The 18,208-nt window shown below is 48.1% G+C and overlaps 1 protein-coding gene across 2 annotated transcripts; it reads right to left on the bottom strand.

Moving 5' to 3' along the window:
* Nucleotides 1-13,287: 13,287 nt before the first annotated feature.
* Nucleotides 13,288-15,545, bottom strand: ATP5IF1 (ATP synthase inhibitory factor subunit 1). 2 transcript variants are annotated; one of them, XM_062190756.1, is made up of 3 exons: nt 15,394-15,537; nt 15,206-15,297; nt 13,288-13,548 (listed from the first exon to the last, which is right to left on the bottom strand). In XM_062190756.1, exons 1-3 carry the CDS (start codon nt 15,478-15,480, stop codon nt 13,407-13,409), a joined length of 321 nt encoding a protein of 106 aa, XP_062046740.1. In that variant the 5' UTR covers nt 15,481-15,537; the 3' UTR covers nt 13,288-13,406. The 2 variants fall into 2 exon arrangements, with proteins under 2 accessions (XP_062046740.1, XP_062046742.1); XM_062190758.1 differs by lacking the exon at nt 13,288-13,548 and having other exon boundaries at nt 15,202-15,297; nt 15,394-15,545.
* Between the last annotated feature and the right edge of the window lie 2,663 nt (nt 15,546-18,208).

Raw genomic sequence — 18,208 nt, 5'->3', positions numbered from 1 at the left:
GGACAAGCATTTGGGCCATCTTCCATTGCTTTCCCAGGCCATAAGGAAAGAACTGGATTGGAAGTGAAGCAGCCAGGACTTGAACTGGTGTCCATATGGGATGCCGGCGCCATAGGCGGAGGCTTAACCTACTAGGCAACAGCACTGGCAGGCCCCCTGAAGTTGATTTCTTTCACATTCTATTACATTTGAATCTCCTCCATGTGTTTTCATGGCTTAATACCTCCTGTTTAGTGCTGCCTACTATTCCATTGTCTGAATGTACCGTAGTGTAGTCACTTAACTGCTGAACAACATCTTGGTTGTTCCCAAATTTTGGCAGTTATGAACAGAGTGGCTATAAACATCCACACTTAGATGTTTTGTAGGCGTAAATTTTCAGCACCCTTCGGTAAATACCAAGGAGTGCAATTGCTGGATTGTCTGATAAGAGTTTGTTTAGTTTTATAAGAACTGCTAAGGTGTGGAGAGCAAGCATTCCCATCCTGCTATCTACAGCTTCACTGCACAAATACCCACAATGGGTCAGCCTGAAGCCAGGAGCTAGAACTCAGTCCAGGTCTCCCAGGTGGGTGGAAGGGATCTAACTACCCTGCTGCCCCCAGAGTCTGCATTAGCAGGAAGAATCAGGAGCCACTGCCAGATTCAAACCTAGGAACTCTGATATGGGACATGGGAATCTTTTTTTTTTTTTTAATTTGTATTTATTTATTTGGGAGGTAGAGTTATGTAGAGAGAGGGAGAGACAGAGAGAAAGGTCTTTCACCTGCTACTTCACTCCCCAGATGGCCACCAGGAGCCTGGAGCTTGTTCTGGGTCTCCCACATGGGTGCAGGGGCCCAAATACTTGAGCCATCTTCTACTGCTTTCCCAGGCCATACCCAGAGTACAGGAGCAGCCGGGACTCGAACCGACACTTATTTGGCATGCTGGTGCTGCGGGCGAAGGCGTTAGCCCAGTATACCACAGCGCTGGAACTCGGGACCTGGGGATCTTAACTGGTACTTTCACTGCTAGGTTAAATGCTTGCCTCTTTATTGTTGATTTTAAAGAGTTCTTTGCATATTTTTAGATAACAGTCCTTTATCAGATATATATTTTGCAAATATTTTCTCCCAGTCTGCAGTTTATTTTCTAATTATCTTGTCAGTGTCTTTCATAAGCAGAAAATTTTAATTTCTTATCAATGATTTCTTTCATGGATTATACCTTTGAATTTGTGTCTAAAAAGTTACCAAGAAACCTAAGATCATCTAAGTTTTATTCTATGTTACCTTTTGGGATTTTTAAAAAAGATTTATTTATTTATTTATTTATTTATTTGAAGAGCAGAGTTACAGAGAGAGAAAGATAGAGGGGGAGAAAGAATTTCCATCTGCTAGTTCACTCCTCAAATGGTTGCATCAGCAGGCGATGGTCAGGCTGAAGCCAAGAGCCTGAAACTCCCTTGGGATCTCCCACATGAGTGGCAGGGTTCCAAGCACATGGGCCATCTTCCACTGCTTTCCCAGGCGCATTAGCAGGGAGCTGGATAAGAAGTGGATCAGGGCTCGGTGCTATGGCGTACCAGATTAAGCCGCTGCCTGCAGTGCCAGCATCCCATACAGGCACTGGTTCAAGTCCTGGCTGCTCCACTTCCAGTCCAGCTCTCTGCTATGGCCTGGGAAAGCAGTAGAAGATGGCCCAGGTTCTTGGGCCCCTACACCCTTGTGGGAGACTGGAAAGAAGCTTCTGGTTCCTGGCTTCGGGTCGGCTCAGCTCTGACCGTTGCAAACATTTGGGGAGTGAACCAGTGGGTGGAAGATCTCCCCTCCCCTCTGCCTTTGCCTCTCTGTAACTTTGCCTTTCAAATAAATAAATAAATCTTGAAAAAGAAAGGAAGAAGGAAGGAAGGAGGGAAGAAAGAAAGAAAGAGTGGAGCAGCTGGGATTCAAACTGGTGCCAATTTGAGATGCTGGCGTCACAGGCAGGAATTTTAAGTTTTGCATTTTACATTTATGTCTGTGAACTATTTAGATCGATTTTTATGAAAGATGTAGTCTGTTTAGATGAAATTTTTTTGGATGTGAAATTGGTTGTTCCATTGTCATTGGTTGAGAAGATTATCTGTTCTCCATTGTACTGCCTGTGATCTTCTGTCATATTCTTCTGACTGTTGTTATGGTCTAAATGTTTGTGCCCAACCCCCAGATTGATAGGTTGAGACTTAACCTCCAGGGTGATTTATGAAGAGGTGGAGACTTCGAGAGACGATTAGGTCAGGAAGGCTCTGTCCTCACGACAGGGATCAGTGTCCCTACAAGGAGGCCCAGGGGAGCTTCGTTCTGCCATGTGAAGAAGCATAGAAGAGGCCATCCACGAGGTAGCAGCGCCCTGCCCAGGCACTGCGTGTGCCGGTGTGCTGGTCTGGACTTCCTAGCCGCCAGAACTGTGAGTGACACATTTTGGTGTTTATTCATTACCTAGCCCAATATACTTTTTTTACAGTAATTTGCAAGGACCCAGACAACGATCTCCTTTTTTTTTTTTTTTTAAGATTTATTTATTTATTTATTTATTTTTTGACAGGCAGAGTTAGACACAGAGAGACAGAGAGACAGAGAGAAAGGTCTTCCTTTTCCATTGGTTCACCCCCCAAATGGCTGTTTCGGCTGGCGCTGCGCCGATCCAAAGCCAGGAGCCAGGTGCTTCCTCCTGATCTCCCATGTGGGTGTAGGGTCCAAGCACTTGGGCCATCCTCCACTGCACTCCTGGGCCACAGCATAGAGCTAGACTGGAAGAGGAGAAACCGGGACAGAATCCAGCACCCCAACTGGGACTAGAACCTGGGGTGCTGGCACCACAGGTGGAGGATTAGCCTAGTGAGCCACGGCACCAGCCAAGATTTATATATTTTTTAAAAGATTTATTTATTTACTCGAAAGTCAGAGTTACACAGTGAGAGAAAGAGGCAGAGAAACAGAGATAGAGAGACAGAGACAGAGACAGAGAGGTCTTCCATCCGCTGGTTCACTCCCCAGTTGGCTGCAACGGCCAGAGCTGCGCCGATCCGAAGCCAGGAGCCAGAAGCTTCCTCCAAGTCTTCCACAGGATGCAGGGTCCCAAGGACTTGGGCCATCTTCTACTGCTTTCTCAGGCCAAAGCAGAGAGCTGGATGGGAAGTGGAGCAGTTGGGATGCAAACCAGCGCCCATATGGGATGCTGGCACTGCAGGCGGTGGCGTTACTTGCTATGCCACAGCGCTGGCCCCTTGTGTATTTATTGGAAGTCAGAGTTACAGAGAGAGAGGGAGAGACAGAGATTTTCCATCCACTGTTTCACTCCCCAAATGGCTGCATCCACACTTGCTCAGCCAGGCTTGTTACCTGGGGTGGCAACTGGTGCTCAGCCAGCTGGAGCTCATTGTGCTACCATGGCCTCCAACAAGGCCAAGCCTAAGAGCCTCTCCAGTGAGCCCTGCTCTAAAGATCTCAGGGCCTTTAGAGAATACAGAGAGTAGACAGAGCTCTTTGGGATGATCATTTTATGTCAGCTTGGTAGACTACAGTGCCCAGTTACTCAATCAATACTACTCGAGATGTTGCTGGGAGGGTGTTTTGTAGATGTGATTCAAGCCAATAATTAGTTGACTCAAAGTAAAGTACTCTAGACAACCTGGGTAAATACAATAAATCTATTTGAGAAGCAGAGACAAAGGTGGCTAGACAGAGAGAGAGCTCCCATTCACTGGTTCCCTCTCAAATGCCCGTAAGAGCCTCTGGTCCCAGGCAGGAGGCCAGAACTCAATCCAGCTCTTCCTGGCCTCCCAGGATCCCAATCACTGGAGCCACCTCCTCTGCCTCCCAGGGTCCACAGTAGTATAAAACCGGAGTCCAGAACTGGAGTTGGATATAGAACCCAAGTGCTCCAATATGGAATGTGGCCATCCTGACTGGTGTCTTAATTTCTTAGCCAAACGCCCACCCCTGCAGATATTCTTTATCTTCTTGAGGAAGTTCTCCTCTATTCCTAGTTTACTGAGAAATTTTGTTGCGAATGGTGTTGTATGTCTTTTTAAAAATATTTATTTATTTATTTGAAAGGCAGAATGGAAGAGAGGGAAAAAGAGATCTTCCATCTACTGGTTCACTCCCCAGTAGCCAGGACTGGGCCAAGCTAAAGCCAGGAGCCAGGAACTCCATCCTGGTTCCCCAAGGAGGTGGCAGGGACCTAAGTTCTCAGGCCATCTTCTGTTGCCTTCTAAGGAACATTAGTGGGAAGCTGGTTGGGAAGTGGAGTAACTGACTTAAACTCTGGTATAGAATGCTGGTGTCAAGCAGTAGCTTAACCACTGCACCACAATTCTGTCATTCCAAAATTTACTTAAGCTTTTTTTTTTTTTTTTTTGGCATCTATTGATATGTTCATGTGGTTTTTCTACTTTATCTTGCTGATGTGTTAGCTTATCTTTTTTTTTTTTTTTTTTTGACAGGCAGAGTGGACAGTGAGAGAGACAGAGAGAAAGGTCTTCCTTTGCCGTTGGTTCACCCTCCAATGGCCGCCACTGCCGGCGCACCGCGCTGATCCGAAGGCAGGTGCCAGGTGCTTCTCCTGGTCTCCCATGGGGTGCAGGGCCCAAGCGCTTGGGCCATCCTCCACTGCATTCCCGGGCCATAGCAGAGAGCTGGCCTGGAAGAGGGGCAACCGGGACAGAATCCGGCGCCCCGACCGGGACTAGAACTGGTGTGCTGGTGCTGTAGGCGGAGGATTAGCCTGTTGAGCCACGGCACCAGCCTTTTTTTTTTTTTTTTTTTACCAGGCAGAGTGGACAGTGAGAGAGAGAGACAGAGAGAAATGTGTTAGATTATATTAACTGATTTTAAATTAATGTCTTGCTTACCTTTGATAAATCCTACTTGGTTATGGGATATAATTCTTTTGACATGTTATTGGTTTTGATTTGCTAATATTATATCCAGGATATTTTCATCCATTTTCCCCTAGAGACATTGGTCTATAATTTTCAGTTCTTGTAATGGCTTAGGGTTACTCTGGCCTTCTAACATGAGTTAGAGGTATTCCTTTATTTTTATCTTCTGGAAGACATCATGGAGAATTTCTACAATTTCTTTCTTAAATGTTTGGTAAAATTCACCCATAAACCCATTGGGCCTAGTATTCCTTTTTATCTTTTTTTTTTTTTTAAGATTTTTTAAAATTTATTTAAAAGTCAGAGTTACACAGAGAGAGGAGAGGCAGAGAGAGCGAGAGAGAGGTCTTCCATCCGATGGTTCACTCCCTAATTGGCCACAACAGCTGGAGCTGCGCCGATCCGAAGCCAGGAGCCAGGAGTTTCCTCTAGGCCTCCCATGCGAGTGCAGGGGTCCAAGGACTTGGGCCATCTTCCACTGCCTTCCCAGGCCATAGCAGAGAGCCAGATTGGAAGTGGAACAGCTGGGTCTCAAAGTGGCGCCCAAATGGGATGTCGGCGTTTCAGGCCAGGGCGTTAGCACACTGTGCACTGGCGTCTGGGCCTAGTATTTCTAACTATTGATTTAGTTTAGTTACTGGATATAAGCCTATTCAGACTGCATATTTCGGCTGGCACCACAGCTCACTAGGCTAACCCTCCACCTGCAGTGCCAGCACCCCGGGCTCTAGTCCTGGTTGGGGCGCTGGGTACTAGACCCGGCTGCTCCTCTTCCAGTCCAGCTCTCTGCTGTGGCCCGGGAGTGCAGTGGAGGATGGCCCAAGTGCTTGGGCCCTGCACCCGCATGGGAGACCAGGAGGAAGCACCTGGCTCCTGGCTTTGGATTGGCGTAGCTCTGGCCGTGGCGGCCATTTCGGGGGTGAACCAATGGAAGGAAGACCTTCTCTCTCTGTCTCTCTCTCTCACTGTCTAACTCTGCCTGTCCAAAAAAAAAAAAAAAAAAAAAGCATATTTCTTCTTTGTGTGAATTTTGACAGATTGTCTTGCAAAATTTGGTTTATTTAGGTTATCAAATTTCTTTCTTTCTTTCTTTTTTTTTTTTTGACAGGCAGAGTGGATAGTGAGAGAGAGAGAGAGAAAGGTCTTCCTTTTTGCCGTTGGTTCACCCTCTAGTGGCCGCTGCAGCCAGCTCATCGCGCTGATCTGAAGGCAGGAGCCAGGTGCTTCTCCTGGTCTCCCATGCGGGTGCAGGGCCCAAGGACTTGGGCCATCCTCCATTGCCTTCCAGGGCCATAGCAGAGAGCTGGCCTGGAAGAGGGGCAACCGGGATAGAATCCGGCGCCCTGACCGGGACTTGAACCCGGTGTGCCAGCGCCGCAAGGCGGAGGATTAGCCTGTTAAGCCACGGCGCCAGCCCTAGGTTATCAAATTCCTAAGTCTAAAGTTGTTCATACTGTGCCTTTATTATTGCTTTCATGCCCATGAGATCTGTAGTGATGTCCTCTCATTAAAAACAATTAATTATTTAAATTTATTTGAAGGTAGACACACAGGTAGAGACAGCCAGAGATCTATTGTTGGAGGTAGCTGGGTCCCTGCCACCCACATAGGAGACCTGGTTTGAGTTTCTGGATCCCAGGTTTGTTCTTGCTTAGCTTAGTTTGCTGCAAGTATTTGGGAAATGATGGGAGATTTCTGTCTCTCAAATTAAATAAATAAATAAATAATTTAAAACTAGCTTAATTCTATTTCAGTACGAGAGCTTACACTGTAAGATTTATATTCCTTTAAATTTCTTAAGGTGTGATTTATGGCATAGAATATGGTTTACCTTCATGATCAACTCATTTTTAAAGACTTATTTTTATTTATTTGAAAGGCAGAGTGACAGAGAGAGAGAGAGAGACTGAGAGACACAGAGAGATGTTCTATCTGCTGGTTCACTCCCCAAATGGCCATAACTGCCAAGGCTGGACCAGGCAGAAGCCAGGAGCCCAGAGCTCCTTCTGGATTTCCCACATGAGCGGCAGAGGCCCAAGCACTTTGGCCGTCTTGGCTGCTTTCCCAGTCACATTAGCAGGAAGCTGGTTTGGAAGTGGAGCCAGCCAAGACTGAAACCAGTGCTGTGATATGGAATGCCAATGTTGCAAGTAGCAGCTTAACCCACTGTGCTCTGTGCTACAATGCTGGCCCCTGGTCATTTTTGATAAGAGAGCAGTGCTTTTAAATGGAGAAAGAACAATCTTTTCAATAAACAGTGCTGGCCAAAATGGATAGCACATATGAAAAAATGAAGTTGAACCTCTGCTTAACACTATATACAAAAACTTAACACAAAATAGATAAAAAACCTAAATGTAAGAGCTAAATTTATGAAGTTCTTTGTAGAATACATAGAGGTAAATCTACATGACCTTGAATGTGGCAAAGAAGAAAGTTGGTCCCCATCAAAATTAAAGACTTTTTACAAATGTTTATTTATTTTCAACTATTTAAAAGACAGTGCAACAGTGGACAGTGTGTGTGTGTGTGTGTGTGTGTGAGAGAGAGAGAGAGAGAGAGAGAGAGAATGTCATCCATCGCTGGTTCACTCCTCAAATGTTTGCAACAGCCAGAGCTCGGTGGATCGGAAGCCAGGAGCCAGGAGCTTCTTCCAGGTCTGCCATGTGGGTGCAGGGGCCCAAGGACTTGGGCCATCTTCTACTGCTTTCCCAGGCCATGGCAGAGAGCTGGATCATAAGTGGAGCAGCCGGGACGGGACTCAAACCGGTGTCCATATGGGATGTCAGCACTGCAGGTGGCAGCTTTACCCGCTACACCACTGCACTGGCCCCAATTAAAAAAAAAAAAATTGAAAAAAATAGGCAAAGGTTTGGAATAGCCATTTCTCTGAAGAAGACACACAAATGGCCAACAATCACATGAAGAGATGCTTAACACTATCAGCCACCAGGGAAATGCAAATTAAAACCATCATGAGATACTACTTCACCCCTACTAGGTTGGCTAGATCAAAAAGCCATAATAAATGTTAGCAAGGATGTGGTGAGACTGGGACCCTCACATATTGCTGGTGGGAGTGCAAAATGCTGCAGCCGCTGTGGAGAACAGTCTGGTGGCTTCTCATTAAGTTAAACACAGAATTACCATATGACCCAGCAAGTCTACTTGTCATTATACATTGAAAAGAATCGAACACAGGTGTTCAGATAGTTGCACATGAATGTGAATAGCAGCATTATACACAGTAACCAGCAGCTTATCAATTGATGAATGGATAATCAAAACTTGTATATTCACACAATGGAATAGTATTCAGCCATTGAGAAGGAATGAAGTACTGGCATGAACTACAACAATGATGACTCTCAAGAACATGCTAAGTGAAAAGAGCCAGACACAAAAGGTTGCATGTTTTATGATCCCGTTTAGATGAAGCATTGAGAATAGGCAAGTCCTCGCAGACTGAAAGCCAACTGCAAGTTGCCAGGGCCTAGGTGGAGGGGGAAATGGAGAGTAGCTGCTTCTTATATATGGAGTTTCCTTTTGGGGTGATGAAAACATTTTTAAAATGGACAGAGGTGGGGCTGGCACTGTGGCCTATCAGGTTAAGCTGCCACCTGCAGTGCCAGTATCCCATGTTGGCATTCGTTCGAGTCCTGGCTGCTCCACTTACGAACCAGCTCCCTGCTAATGTGCCTGGGAAAGCAGCACAAGATGGTCCCGGTCCCAGGACCCCCACCACCCATGTGAGAGAGACAGAAGAAGCTCTTGGCTCCTGGCTTTGGCCTGGCACAGCCCTGGCACAGCGGTTGCAGCCATTTGGGGAGTGAACCAGCAGGTGGAAGAGGAAGATCTCTGTCTCTGTCTCTCCTTCTCTGTTACTCCAACTTTCAAATAAATAAATAGATAAATCTTTTTTTCTTTTTTGACAGGTAGAGTGGATAGTGAGAGAGAGAGACAGAGAAAGGTCTTCCTTTTTGCCGTTGGTTCACCCTCTAGTGGCCGCTGCGGCCGGCGCATCGTGCTGATCCGAAGCCAGGAGCCAGGTGCTTCTCCTGGTCTCCCATGCGGGTGTGCAGGGCCCAAGGACTTGGGCCATCCTCAACTGCCTTCCCGGGCCACAGCAGAGAGCTGGCCTGGAAGAGGGGCAACCGGGATAGAATCCGGTGCCCCGACTGGGACTAGAACCTGGTGTGCCGGTGCCGCAGGCAGAGGATTAGCCTACTGAGCTGCGGCGCCGGCCGTCAGCCTTCTTCAGTTGCTGCCACTCGGCCTTGAGTGACATCCCTGCCTTTTACCTGGCCGCCATTTTGTGTCTTCTGCCACCAGGCCTGGGGCAGTACCCACCCTGTGCCCTCCCCCAGCATTCCTCCCATCCCATTGGTTGACCTTCCTGTCCAATCACCATCCTTCCTAACGGGTATGGGCTCCATCCAGATGGGAGCCGAGATTATTATTTAGTCTATCCTCAGTACTAGCCAAGTGCCCAGCATACAGAGATGCTAAGGATAATTTGTTGAACACAGAACAAAAAACTGAAAATGGACTATGTAGGATGTGGAGCAATGATATCCAAGAATAGGGAGTGATGCAAGGAAGGTCCTCTTTGTGGGAATTAGGCAAAAAAGTGAGTAGAGGGGACTGATTCAGTCCTCCTGGCTCCTCAGTCTGGGAACCTGCAGTAGATCCAAGGTTCTCAGCTGTGCTCACAGACTCGAAAAAGCGGAAACTACCAGCGCCCCTCAACCTCAGAGATTTGGATTTAGTTGGCCCTAAGGCTTTTATATATATATATATATATTTTTTTTTTTTTTTTTTTGACAGGCAGAGTGGATAGTGAGAGAGAGAGACAGAGAAAGGTCTTCCTTTTTGCCGTTGGTTCACCCTCTAGTGGCCGCTGCGGCCAGCGCATCGTGCTGATCCGAAGCCAGGAGCCAGGTACTTCTCCTGGTCTCCCATGCGGGTGCAGGGCCCAAGGACTTGGGCCATCCTCCACTGCCTTCCCGGGCCATAGCAGAGAGCTGGCCTGGAAGAGGGGCAACTGGGATAGAATCCGGCGCCCCAACCAGGACTAGAACCCGGTGTGCCGGCGCCGTAAGGTGGAGGATTAGCCTGTTGAGCCAAGGCACCGGCCTGGCTTTTATATTTTTTAAAATTGACTTATTTTCATTTTATTTGAAAAGCACAGACAGAGCTTCCATCCATCGATTTATTCCACGCCCAACTGCTCACAATAGCCAGGGCTGGGCCAGGGCTGGGCTGAAGCCAGGTACCGTGTGGGTGGCAGGGACTCAAGTCCTTGAGCCAGCACTGCTGCCTCCCAGGGGTCACATTAGCAGGAAGCAGAGCCAGGACCCAAACCCAGGCACTCCGAGATGGGATGTGGGGATCCTAAGTGCTGTCTGGTGTCAACTCTTGCACCAAATGCTCGCCCCTGGAGGTTTTACAGCTTCCTTGGTTTAAAGCAAACCCAAAGTTCTGGGTTGAGAACTACACATAAGACTTAGTGTTGTCTGAGGCCAGCGCTCTGGGGCAGTGGGTTGAAGCCCTGGCTTGAGGTGCCGGCATCCCATATGGGTGCCGGTTCTGGTCCTGGCTGCTCCTCTTCTGATCCTGCTCTCTGCTATGGTTGGGAAAGCAGTAGAAGATGGCCCAAGTCCCCTGCACCTGCTTCACATTGGCGCAGCTCCGGCCATTGCAGCCATCTAGGGAGTGAACCATTGGGTGGAAGACCTCTCTCTGTCTCTACCTCTCTCTGTAACTCTTTCAAATATAAGTTATATATATATATATATATATATATATATACACACATATACATATATATATACACACACATATACATATATATATATATGACTTAGTGTTGTGAAAATCTCCAACTAGGCTCCAGGCAAACATGTTTGTATCATCTGGGCACACAGACATGTTGAAGCCAAAATGCAAACGCCAGCACCAACCACTGGTGGTTCTACGTTTACTGCAGAAGACTTTGCCTTTATCGCCCATCTCCAGAAGGGCAAGCACACCCCAACCTTTTCCACATCCAGGAGAAAGCTGATAGGCAGCTATACCACCACACAAGTCAAGGTCAGGGGGGCGGGACCTTGCTCAGCACAAACCTGACTGTGAGACGGAGACCTTAAAGGACTTTCTTCCCAATTCCCTGCTTCAGTGACTTTGGCCACAACATTAAACAGATGGAACTATGTGCCAAAATACATCAGGAGATGTAATGAGCAAAGAATTGGAAAGTGCCATATATTGTTGAGCAATTGTTAAATAACTTTAGTGTGTAAAATTCCATAGAATTTTTCCTTTAAAAACCAAACCAAACCAAACCAAACCCCGAATGATTCTGACACAGATGCTTTGAAAGCTGTTTAAACAGATTTGCTCCTGAGGTTCACAAGGCTGTGTTGGCTCCTGCCTGTCCTGACTCGTTTGTCTCTGGAGAGTCCGTGAGACAATAGCTCCCATTCTTCCAGCAATTACTTTTTTCTCCCCCTTAAGCCAGACAATAACAACTTCTGGCACATGTAAACAAAAAGGACTTGGGATTTCTATAATGCAGCTAAGCACCGTAGCATTTCCCAAACTGTACCCTGTGGAATGTTATGATTGAAAATGATCACAGGGGCCAGTGTTTGGCATAGCGGGTAAAGCTGTCACCCACAGTGCCAGCATCCCATATGGGTGCCAGTTCGAGTCCCAGTTGCTCCATTTCTAATCTAGCTCTCTGCTATGGTCTAGGAAAGCAGTAGAAGATAGCCCAAGTGCTTGGGTCCTTGCACCCACGTGGGAGCCCGGAAGAAGATCCTGGCTCCTAGCTTTGGACTAGCCCAGCTCAGGCCACTGCGGCCAACTGGGAAGTGAACCAGGGGATGGAAAAGTGCTCTCTCTTTCTGCCTCTCTGCCTTTGAAATAAACAAATACATCTTTTTTTTTTTTTTTAAGGAAATGCTCACATTTCATATAAGAATAATTCTTAACATTTTTAAATCCTGAAGTTATGCTCATATTAGGAATCATAGTAAATAGGATTAATTATACAGCTGAACCCCAGTTTCCATGGGCATTTGTTTCAACACCAGATACCCAAATTTGTGGAAACTCAATCCCTTGTATCAAATAGCACAGTATTTGCACACAACCTATACACGTTCTTCTATAGACTAAATCATCTCCAGTGGTGGGTGTTCAGCCCAGCGGCCAACACGCCAGTCAGGATGCCCACATCCCGTATTGGCCTGGGGACGAGTCCTAGCTCTACAATCAATCCCAGCTTCTTGCTAATGCACTATGGGAAGCAGCAGGTGATGGCTCAAGTACTCGGGTCCCTGCCACCCACAAGGGAGACTTGGACTGAGTTTCCAGCTCCTGGCGTAGGCCTGCCCTGGCCAAGCCCCAGCTTTGTGGGCATTTGGGGAGGGAACCAGCAGATGACGGCTGTCTCTTGTTCTCTCTCTGTCCCTCAAATAATTTTTAAAAAGTCATCTGTAGATTGCTTCTAATACCTAATACAATGAAGGTAATATGCTAATAGTTGTAATTCTGCTTTGCTTAGGGAATGACAAATCTGCACACGGTCAGTACTTTTTTCCCAAATTATTTCTGACCTGCAGTTGGTTGACTTCATGGATGCAGAGCCCACGGTTATGAAGGGTGAACTGAACTTAATCTGCCTTCGTATAAAATGCTTGTTGGCCAAGAATCTGTACCACAATGGTCCTCAAGCTTCAGTATACATCACAGTCCATCTGAGACTTGTTAAGTTTTCTGGGCTCCACCAACAATTTCAGCAGGTTTGTAATACAGCCTGATAATCTGCACTTCTAACAAGTTCTCAGGTAATGCTGATGCTGCTGGTTTGTAAAACCACTGCCGTAGCATTTTATAAATCTGGCTGATTCTGGGGCGGCCATTCTGGGGCAGTGGGTTAAGCCACCACTTATGACACCAACATCCCTTATCAGGGCACTGGTTTGAGTGCTGGCTACTATGCCTCCAACCTAGCTTTTTGCTAATACACCTGGGAAGGCAGTAGTTGATGGCCCAAATACCTGGGCCCCTGCCACCTGCTGTGCCCTGAACAGCATCTTTTGACGCAAGCATCCCTCTCTGTTCTCCAGGCTGCTCCTTATCGTTATCCTTTGAGTTGGGGTTTAGCTTTCAGGAAGCTCTCTCTGAACACCTCTGACTAGACTGGAAGAGGGGCTCCTTGTCTGTGCCACACCATCCTCTCTCATCCGCCTGTTGTTTCACACGGCTTACCTCACAGTGCGGTAACTGAGCTCCCTGTTCCAGTACCTAATTCATCTCAGCTGTCACAGCCCCCAACTCACCTCCAGATAGAAGAAGGCATCAGACACAGCTCACCGATGACGATTTATTATAACTTGTTAGTAGCACACAGACCAATGTTAATTACACCAGAATTAGTCACACGGAGGTGGGCAATGACACGTGCCATTCTATGGGGAACTGTGTGCACTTAGTCGTCAGAGTTTAGACTTTTGATCTTCTGCTTGTGCCGCTCAATTTCCTTCTGCAGCCGCTCAATCTCCTTCTTATGATGAACGATCTCATCTTCATGGTGCTTCTTCAAGGCTGCCAGTTGTTCTTTAGTCTTCGCTCTACAAGGACACGGTGACTCAGGGTTTAATCTCAATCCTGTACCTAAAGGGATCTCTAAGCAGAGCCTTCAGTGTGTAAGGCAGGAGTCTCAATGCTGTGGGAATCTGGCTGGCAATCCTCCTCCCCTACCTCCTGCTAATGAAAGTACAGCCCACCTTCAGGTAAGGTATATCCACCTTAAGGAGATGAACAAAATGAACCCTTTGTCCTGGTTAATGTTATTCCTTTCAAATTCACCTTTAAAGTAGAAAACTCCAGAGAGGTGTGACCTAAGCCCCCAACACCTTATCAGTGGGCAACCCAGAGAACCAGAGTCCCAAAAGGAAGGGCACATATATCCATCTCCCATCCTAATTTGTCTAGAGAAATGTAGAGGCCAAAAAAGAAGGGGTCTCTGGCATGGGCAGCTCTCTGCAGTTCAATTTAGCTCTCAAGAAGAGACTGGTGGAGTGGGACTTTAGCCTAGCAGGGAAGATGCTCATGTCTCTTATCGGAGTTCCTGGGTTCCATTCCCAGTCCCCAGCTCCAGCATCTTGCTAGTGCAGACCCTGGGAGGCATGGTGAGGACGCAAGGGAAGTGGGTTCTGCTGCCCTTGTGAAAGATCTAGATTGTATTCCCTGCTCCCAGCCTCTGCACCTGCCAGTCCTGGCCCTCACGGGCATCTGAGGAGTGAACCAGTGGATGAAAGCTAGCTGTCTGCCTCTCAAATAAATTTTTAAAACTTAAAATAATAATAATAAAAAAAGCTAGATTAAAATTTTGATTCACCAGAGTAAGCCTCATTTTCCCTCAAGTGTAAAACCTACAGGCCCCATTATCTGCATTATCTGGTCTCCAAGAGCTATACCTTGGCTCCCTCCTAAGGCAGGTGCTATGGTGATAAATTCTTGGAAGGTACAAGGTCAAAGGAGAAGCAGAAGCAAGGTTAGTTCCTTCCAGCCCCCCCCCCCCCCCCCCCCCCGCAGGTGGAGAGAAGTCAGTTAAAGATAGCTCAGGGCTAAAGATAGCTTAGGGCTGGGAAGGCGGATGGGGCGGGCAGCCCACTCCGCTCCTAAACGGGAGAAAGAAACTTCCAGTTCAGGGGCGGGGCGGGGCTGGGCGGCGAGGGCAAAAGTCTCCAGGAGGGGGTGCGGTCCAATAGGGAGCAGGTGACCCAGCTCCTATGACCCACTCACTCGGGAGGAGACACGTGGGCGTCCAGAAACCGCCGAGAGGCTCTGAACAATCAGAGAATTCACGTGGACTTGCAAACTAAGGCACGTAGGGGAGAAAAGAGAGTGTCGAGGGGGTGACGGGTGGGTGAGGGCTGATGGAGTCAGGCTAGGAGGGTCTCCACCGTGTGAAGGATCTGGGGATCTGCCCACGATCCGGGGAGAACTCCGCGGGGGAAGGCATGGTAGATAATAAAGGAGTTGAGCCGTGGGTTGATGGTTCTGGAAACCCGCAGGTGGAATGGCGTGGGTGGGGGGCCAGGTGGCTGTTCCCGCGGGGGAACTAGAAGCTTCTTATAAATGGCAGAAGTCGGGGTGTTGGAGGCTCAGGGTTCCGGGAGCTCTGCAGGGGCATGAGACGCCCCAAGGCGCCAGGTAGGGGTGGGAGGAGGCTCGGGAGGCCCTGGCAGATTAGCTCTGGACGCGGGACCCGGCGGGCCTCACCGGAAGTATCGCTCCTCTTCAGCCTGCTCTCTCTTCCCGAAGGCCCCACCCGCTTCCCGGATGGAGCCCGCTTTCCCGTGGATATCCTCGGGCTGCGGAGAGAGACGGAGACATTGGTGAAGACGCGGAAGAGAGGGCAGATGGGGTCCGCCCTCAGGGCTGGGTCAGCGGACAGTGCCGCAGCATACCTTGTCCGAGACGAAGCCTCGGCTTTGTACGGCCCTCGCGCCCCACGTCCCGAGCCGCGCCCGCGCCACCAACGCGGAGCCTGCCATTATCACTATAACGCAGCACCCCGGGCGTCTCCGGTCTTGCAGCTTCTCTGGACGCGCTAAGCGCGAGGCTGGCCACGCAGCCAATCCGCTCAATGGAGGGGCGGGATGAACGTAAGGAGGGCGAATCATGAGGGAAAGGAGGCGGGATCCCTGAGCTTCACAGCGAATTCTGAGCGAGGGGTGGGCCTTTTCGTGACCAATCGTTAACAAGGGCTCAGGGGCCGAAGGACTGCAGAAGACGGGTGGAGGAGACTGGGAGCGTTAGGAGAGTGTCAGACCTGGAATTTCGGCGCTCGGACCTGTCGGATGAGGCGTGGCGTCCACCTCCAACAACCCCTAAAGTCATTATTAAAAACCCAAAGGCAGCCTTCCCATTCCTGGCCTACTAGCATCCATAGATGGGGACTATCCGGCTTGGGGGAGCTGTATGTCGGATGCGGGCGCTCACACATATGTGTATTCTATATATACACAGAATCATGTTGACGTCAGTGTTCGCTGAACTGACGTTTCACTCTCGTCTCAGCTTAAAGTTCGCCTTCTCAGAGACCCCCTCCTTGAGCTCGTTTGTCTTCTCCCCCTGTGAAGTTATCAGACTGAAAACAGTCGGCAGTTAATACCTGCACCATATATTGTTTTTTATTATTATTATTATTTATTTATTTGAAAGTCAGAGTTACACACTGAGAGGCGAGGCAGAGAGAGAGAGAGAGAGAGAGAGAGAGAGAGTCTTCCATCCGATGGTTCACTCCCCAATTGGCCGCAATGGCCAGGGCTGCGCCAATCCGAAGCCAGGAGCCAGGAGCTTTTTCCAGGTCTCTCATGTGAGTGCAGAGGCCCAAGGACTTGGGCCATCTTCTACTGCTTTCCTAGGCCATAGCAGAGAGCTAGATCGGAAGTGGAGCAGCCGGGTCTCAAACCAGCACCCATATGGGATGCTGGTGCTTCAGGCCAGAGCGTTAACCCACTGCACCATAGCGCCAGCCCCATATATCATTGAATGTATTAATTCGTGGTCGAATGGGCTGGCCTGAGTGGAAAGGAGCACGAGTAGGAGTCTAGGGAAGGCCTCACCTTGCTCTCCCTTCCTCCTTCGAATGCATACGCTCGAGACCCTCTTCAGGACCATGTAGCACTTCCTTGCCTTGAGGGGGGGGGGGTGTCCAGTTTCTTCTGTAGATGATATGGTTGATCCAGATAATCTCATTCACGATCATAGAAATACCTTGTTCTTTTTTTTTTAAGGCTAATTTATTTTGTTTATTTTATTTATTTATTTATTTATTTATTTTGACAGGCAGAGTGGACAGTGAGAGAGAGACAGAGAGAAAGGTCTTCCCTTGCCATTGGTTCACCCTCCAATGGCCGCCGCGGCTGGCGCGCTGCGGCCGGCACACTGCGCCGATCCAATGGCAGGAGTCAGGTGCTTATCCTGGTCTCCCATGGGGTGCAGGGCCCAAGCACTTGGGCCATCCTCCACTGCACTCCCTGGCCACAGCAGAGAGCTGGTAAGGCTAATTTATTTTGAAAGAGTTACTGCGAGAGAGAGCGTGAGCTCAATCTTCCATCCACCGGTTCACTCCCCAGATGGCCATCACGGCCAGCACTAGGCCAGGCTGAAACAAGGAACCAGGAGCTTCATCCAGGTCTCCCAAGTGGGTACAGAGCCCCAAACACTTGGGCCATCTTCTGTTGATTTTCTCATTAGCAGGGAGCTGGATTGAAGCGGAGCAGCTGGGATTCCCATATGGGATTCTGGCATCACAGGAGGTGGCTTTACCCACCACACCACAACACTGGCCCCCTTCTTTGTTATTCTATGAAATAATCAAACTGAGTTTTAAACTTTCACTTATTTATTTGAGAAGCAGAAGAAAGAGATAGAGGGGGCTCTCAACCCCTGGTTCACTTCCCAGATGCCTGCAATAGCCCCTGGCTGAGTCTGAGGCAGGGAGCTGGAAATTCCAGGTTACCCACATGGGCGGCAGGGATCCAATTATCTGAGCCATCACTCCGGCCTCCCAGGGTCCACTCTAGCAGGAAGCCTGAATTAGGAGCTGGAGGAAGCCATTACTGAACCCCACAGGTGGCTTGACCACTAGACCAAATGCCTACACCAGGAGATCTGGTTTTTATTGATCATCTTTAGGTTGGGAGAAATTCTGTTGCTGATTTGTATGACTTAAAATAGGAGGACACATCTAGTGGGTACATTTTCACATGTCATGGCAGAGAAATGTCAAAGCAGGATGGAAATAATAATCACTTATAAGCCCACTATCTACTTGTAATAGTTTGGTGTGTTTCTAGATGATTAAATATCATTCCAGTTTCAGAAACTGTAGTTCTCAGATACTGCTATTTCTTGTTATCTCCTAGGTTGAGAATCCAGTGGAAGATCCTGCTGTGGTTGTACAAAAGATCCATCTAGGCACTAGGCTGCCATTATCATCCTAATAGTAATAGTAATAATGGAAAATAACAGCTGTTGGTGATGATGTAGAGAAACTGAAACCCTTGTACATTGTAAAGTGATCAGCCACTGTGGAAAATGGCTTGGTGACAGCTTTAAAAATCAAACATAGAATTACCCTAAGACAGCAATTCTAGGGATATAACCCCCAAATTGAAAACAGATGCTCAAATACATGTGCATGCATGTTTGTAGGAACACTTATTCACAATAGGCAAAAGGTGGAAACAACCCAAGTGTCTATCAATTGATGAA

Source organism: Lepus europaeus, chromosome 5 (genome assembly GCF_033115175.1).
Source record: "Lepus europaeus isolate LE1 chromosome 5, mLepTim1.pri, whole genome shotgun sequence".
Taxonomy (NCBI): domain Eukaryota; kingdom Metazoa; phylum Chordata; class Mammalia; order Lagomorpha; family Leporidae; genus Lepus; species Lepus europaeus.
This window is presented reverse-complemented; position numbering and strand designations above follow the sequence as displayed.

Coding starts and splice junctions, on each gene's coding strand:
- ATP5IF1 (XM_062190756.1), bottom strand. CDS start 15,480: ATGGCAGGCTCCGCGTTGGTGGCGCGGGCGCGGCTCGGGACGTGGGGC. Junction 15,298..15,393: donor GAGGCTTCGTCTCGGACAAG/GTATGCTGCGGC, acceptor CTCTCTCCGCAG/CCCGAGGATATCCACGGGAA. Junction 13,549..15,205: donor GAAGAGGAGCGATACTTCCG/GTGAGGCCCGCC, acceptor GTGTCCTTGTAG/AGCGAAGACTAAAGAACAAC.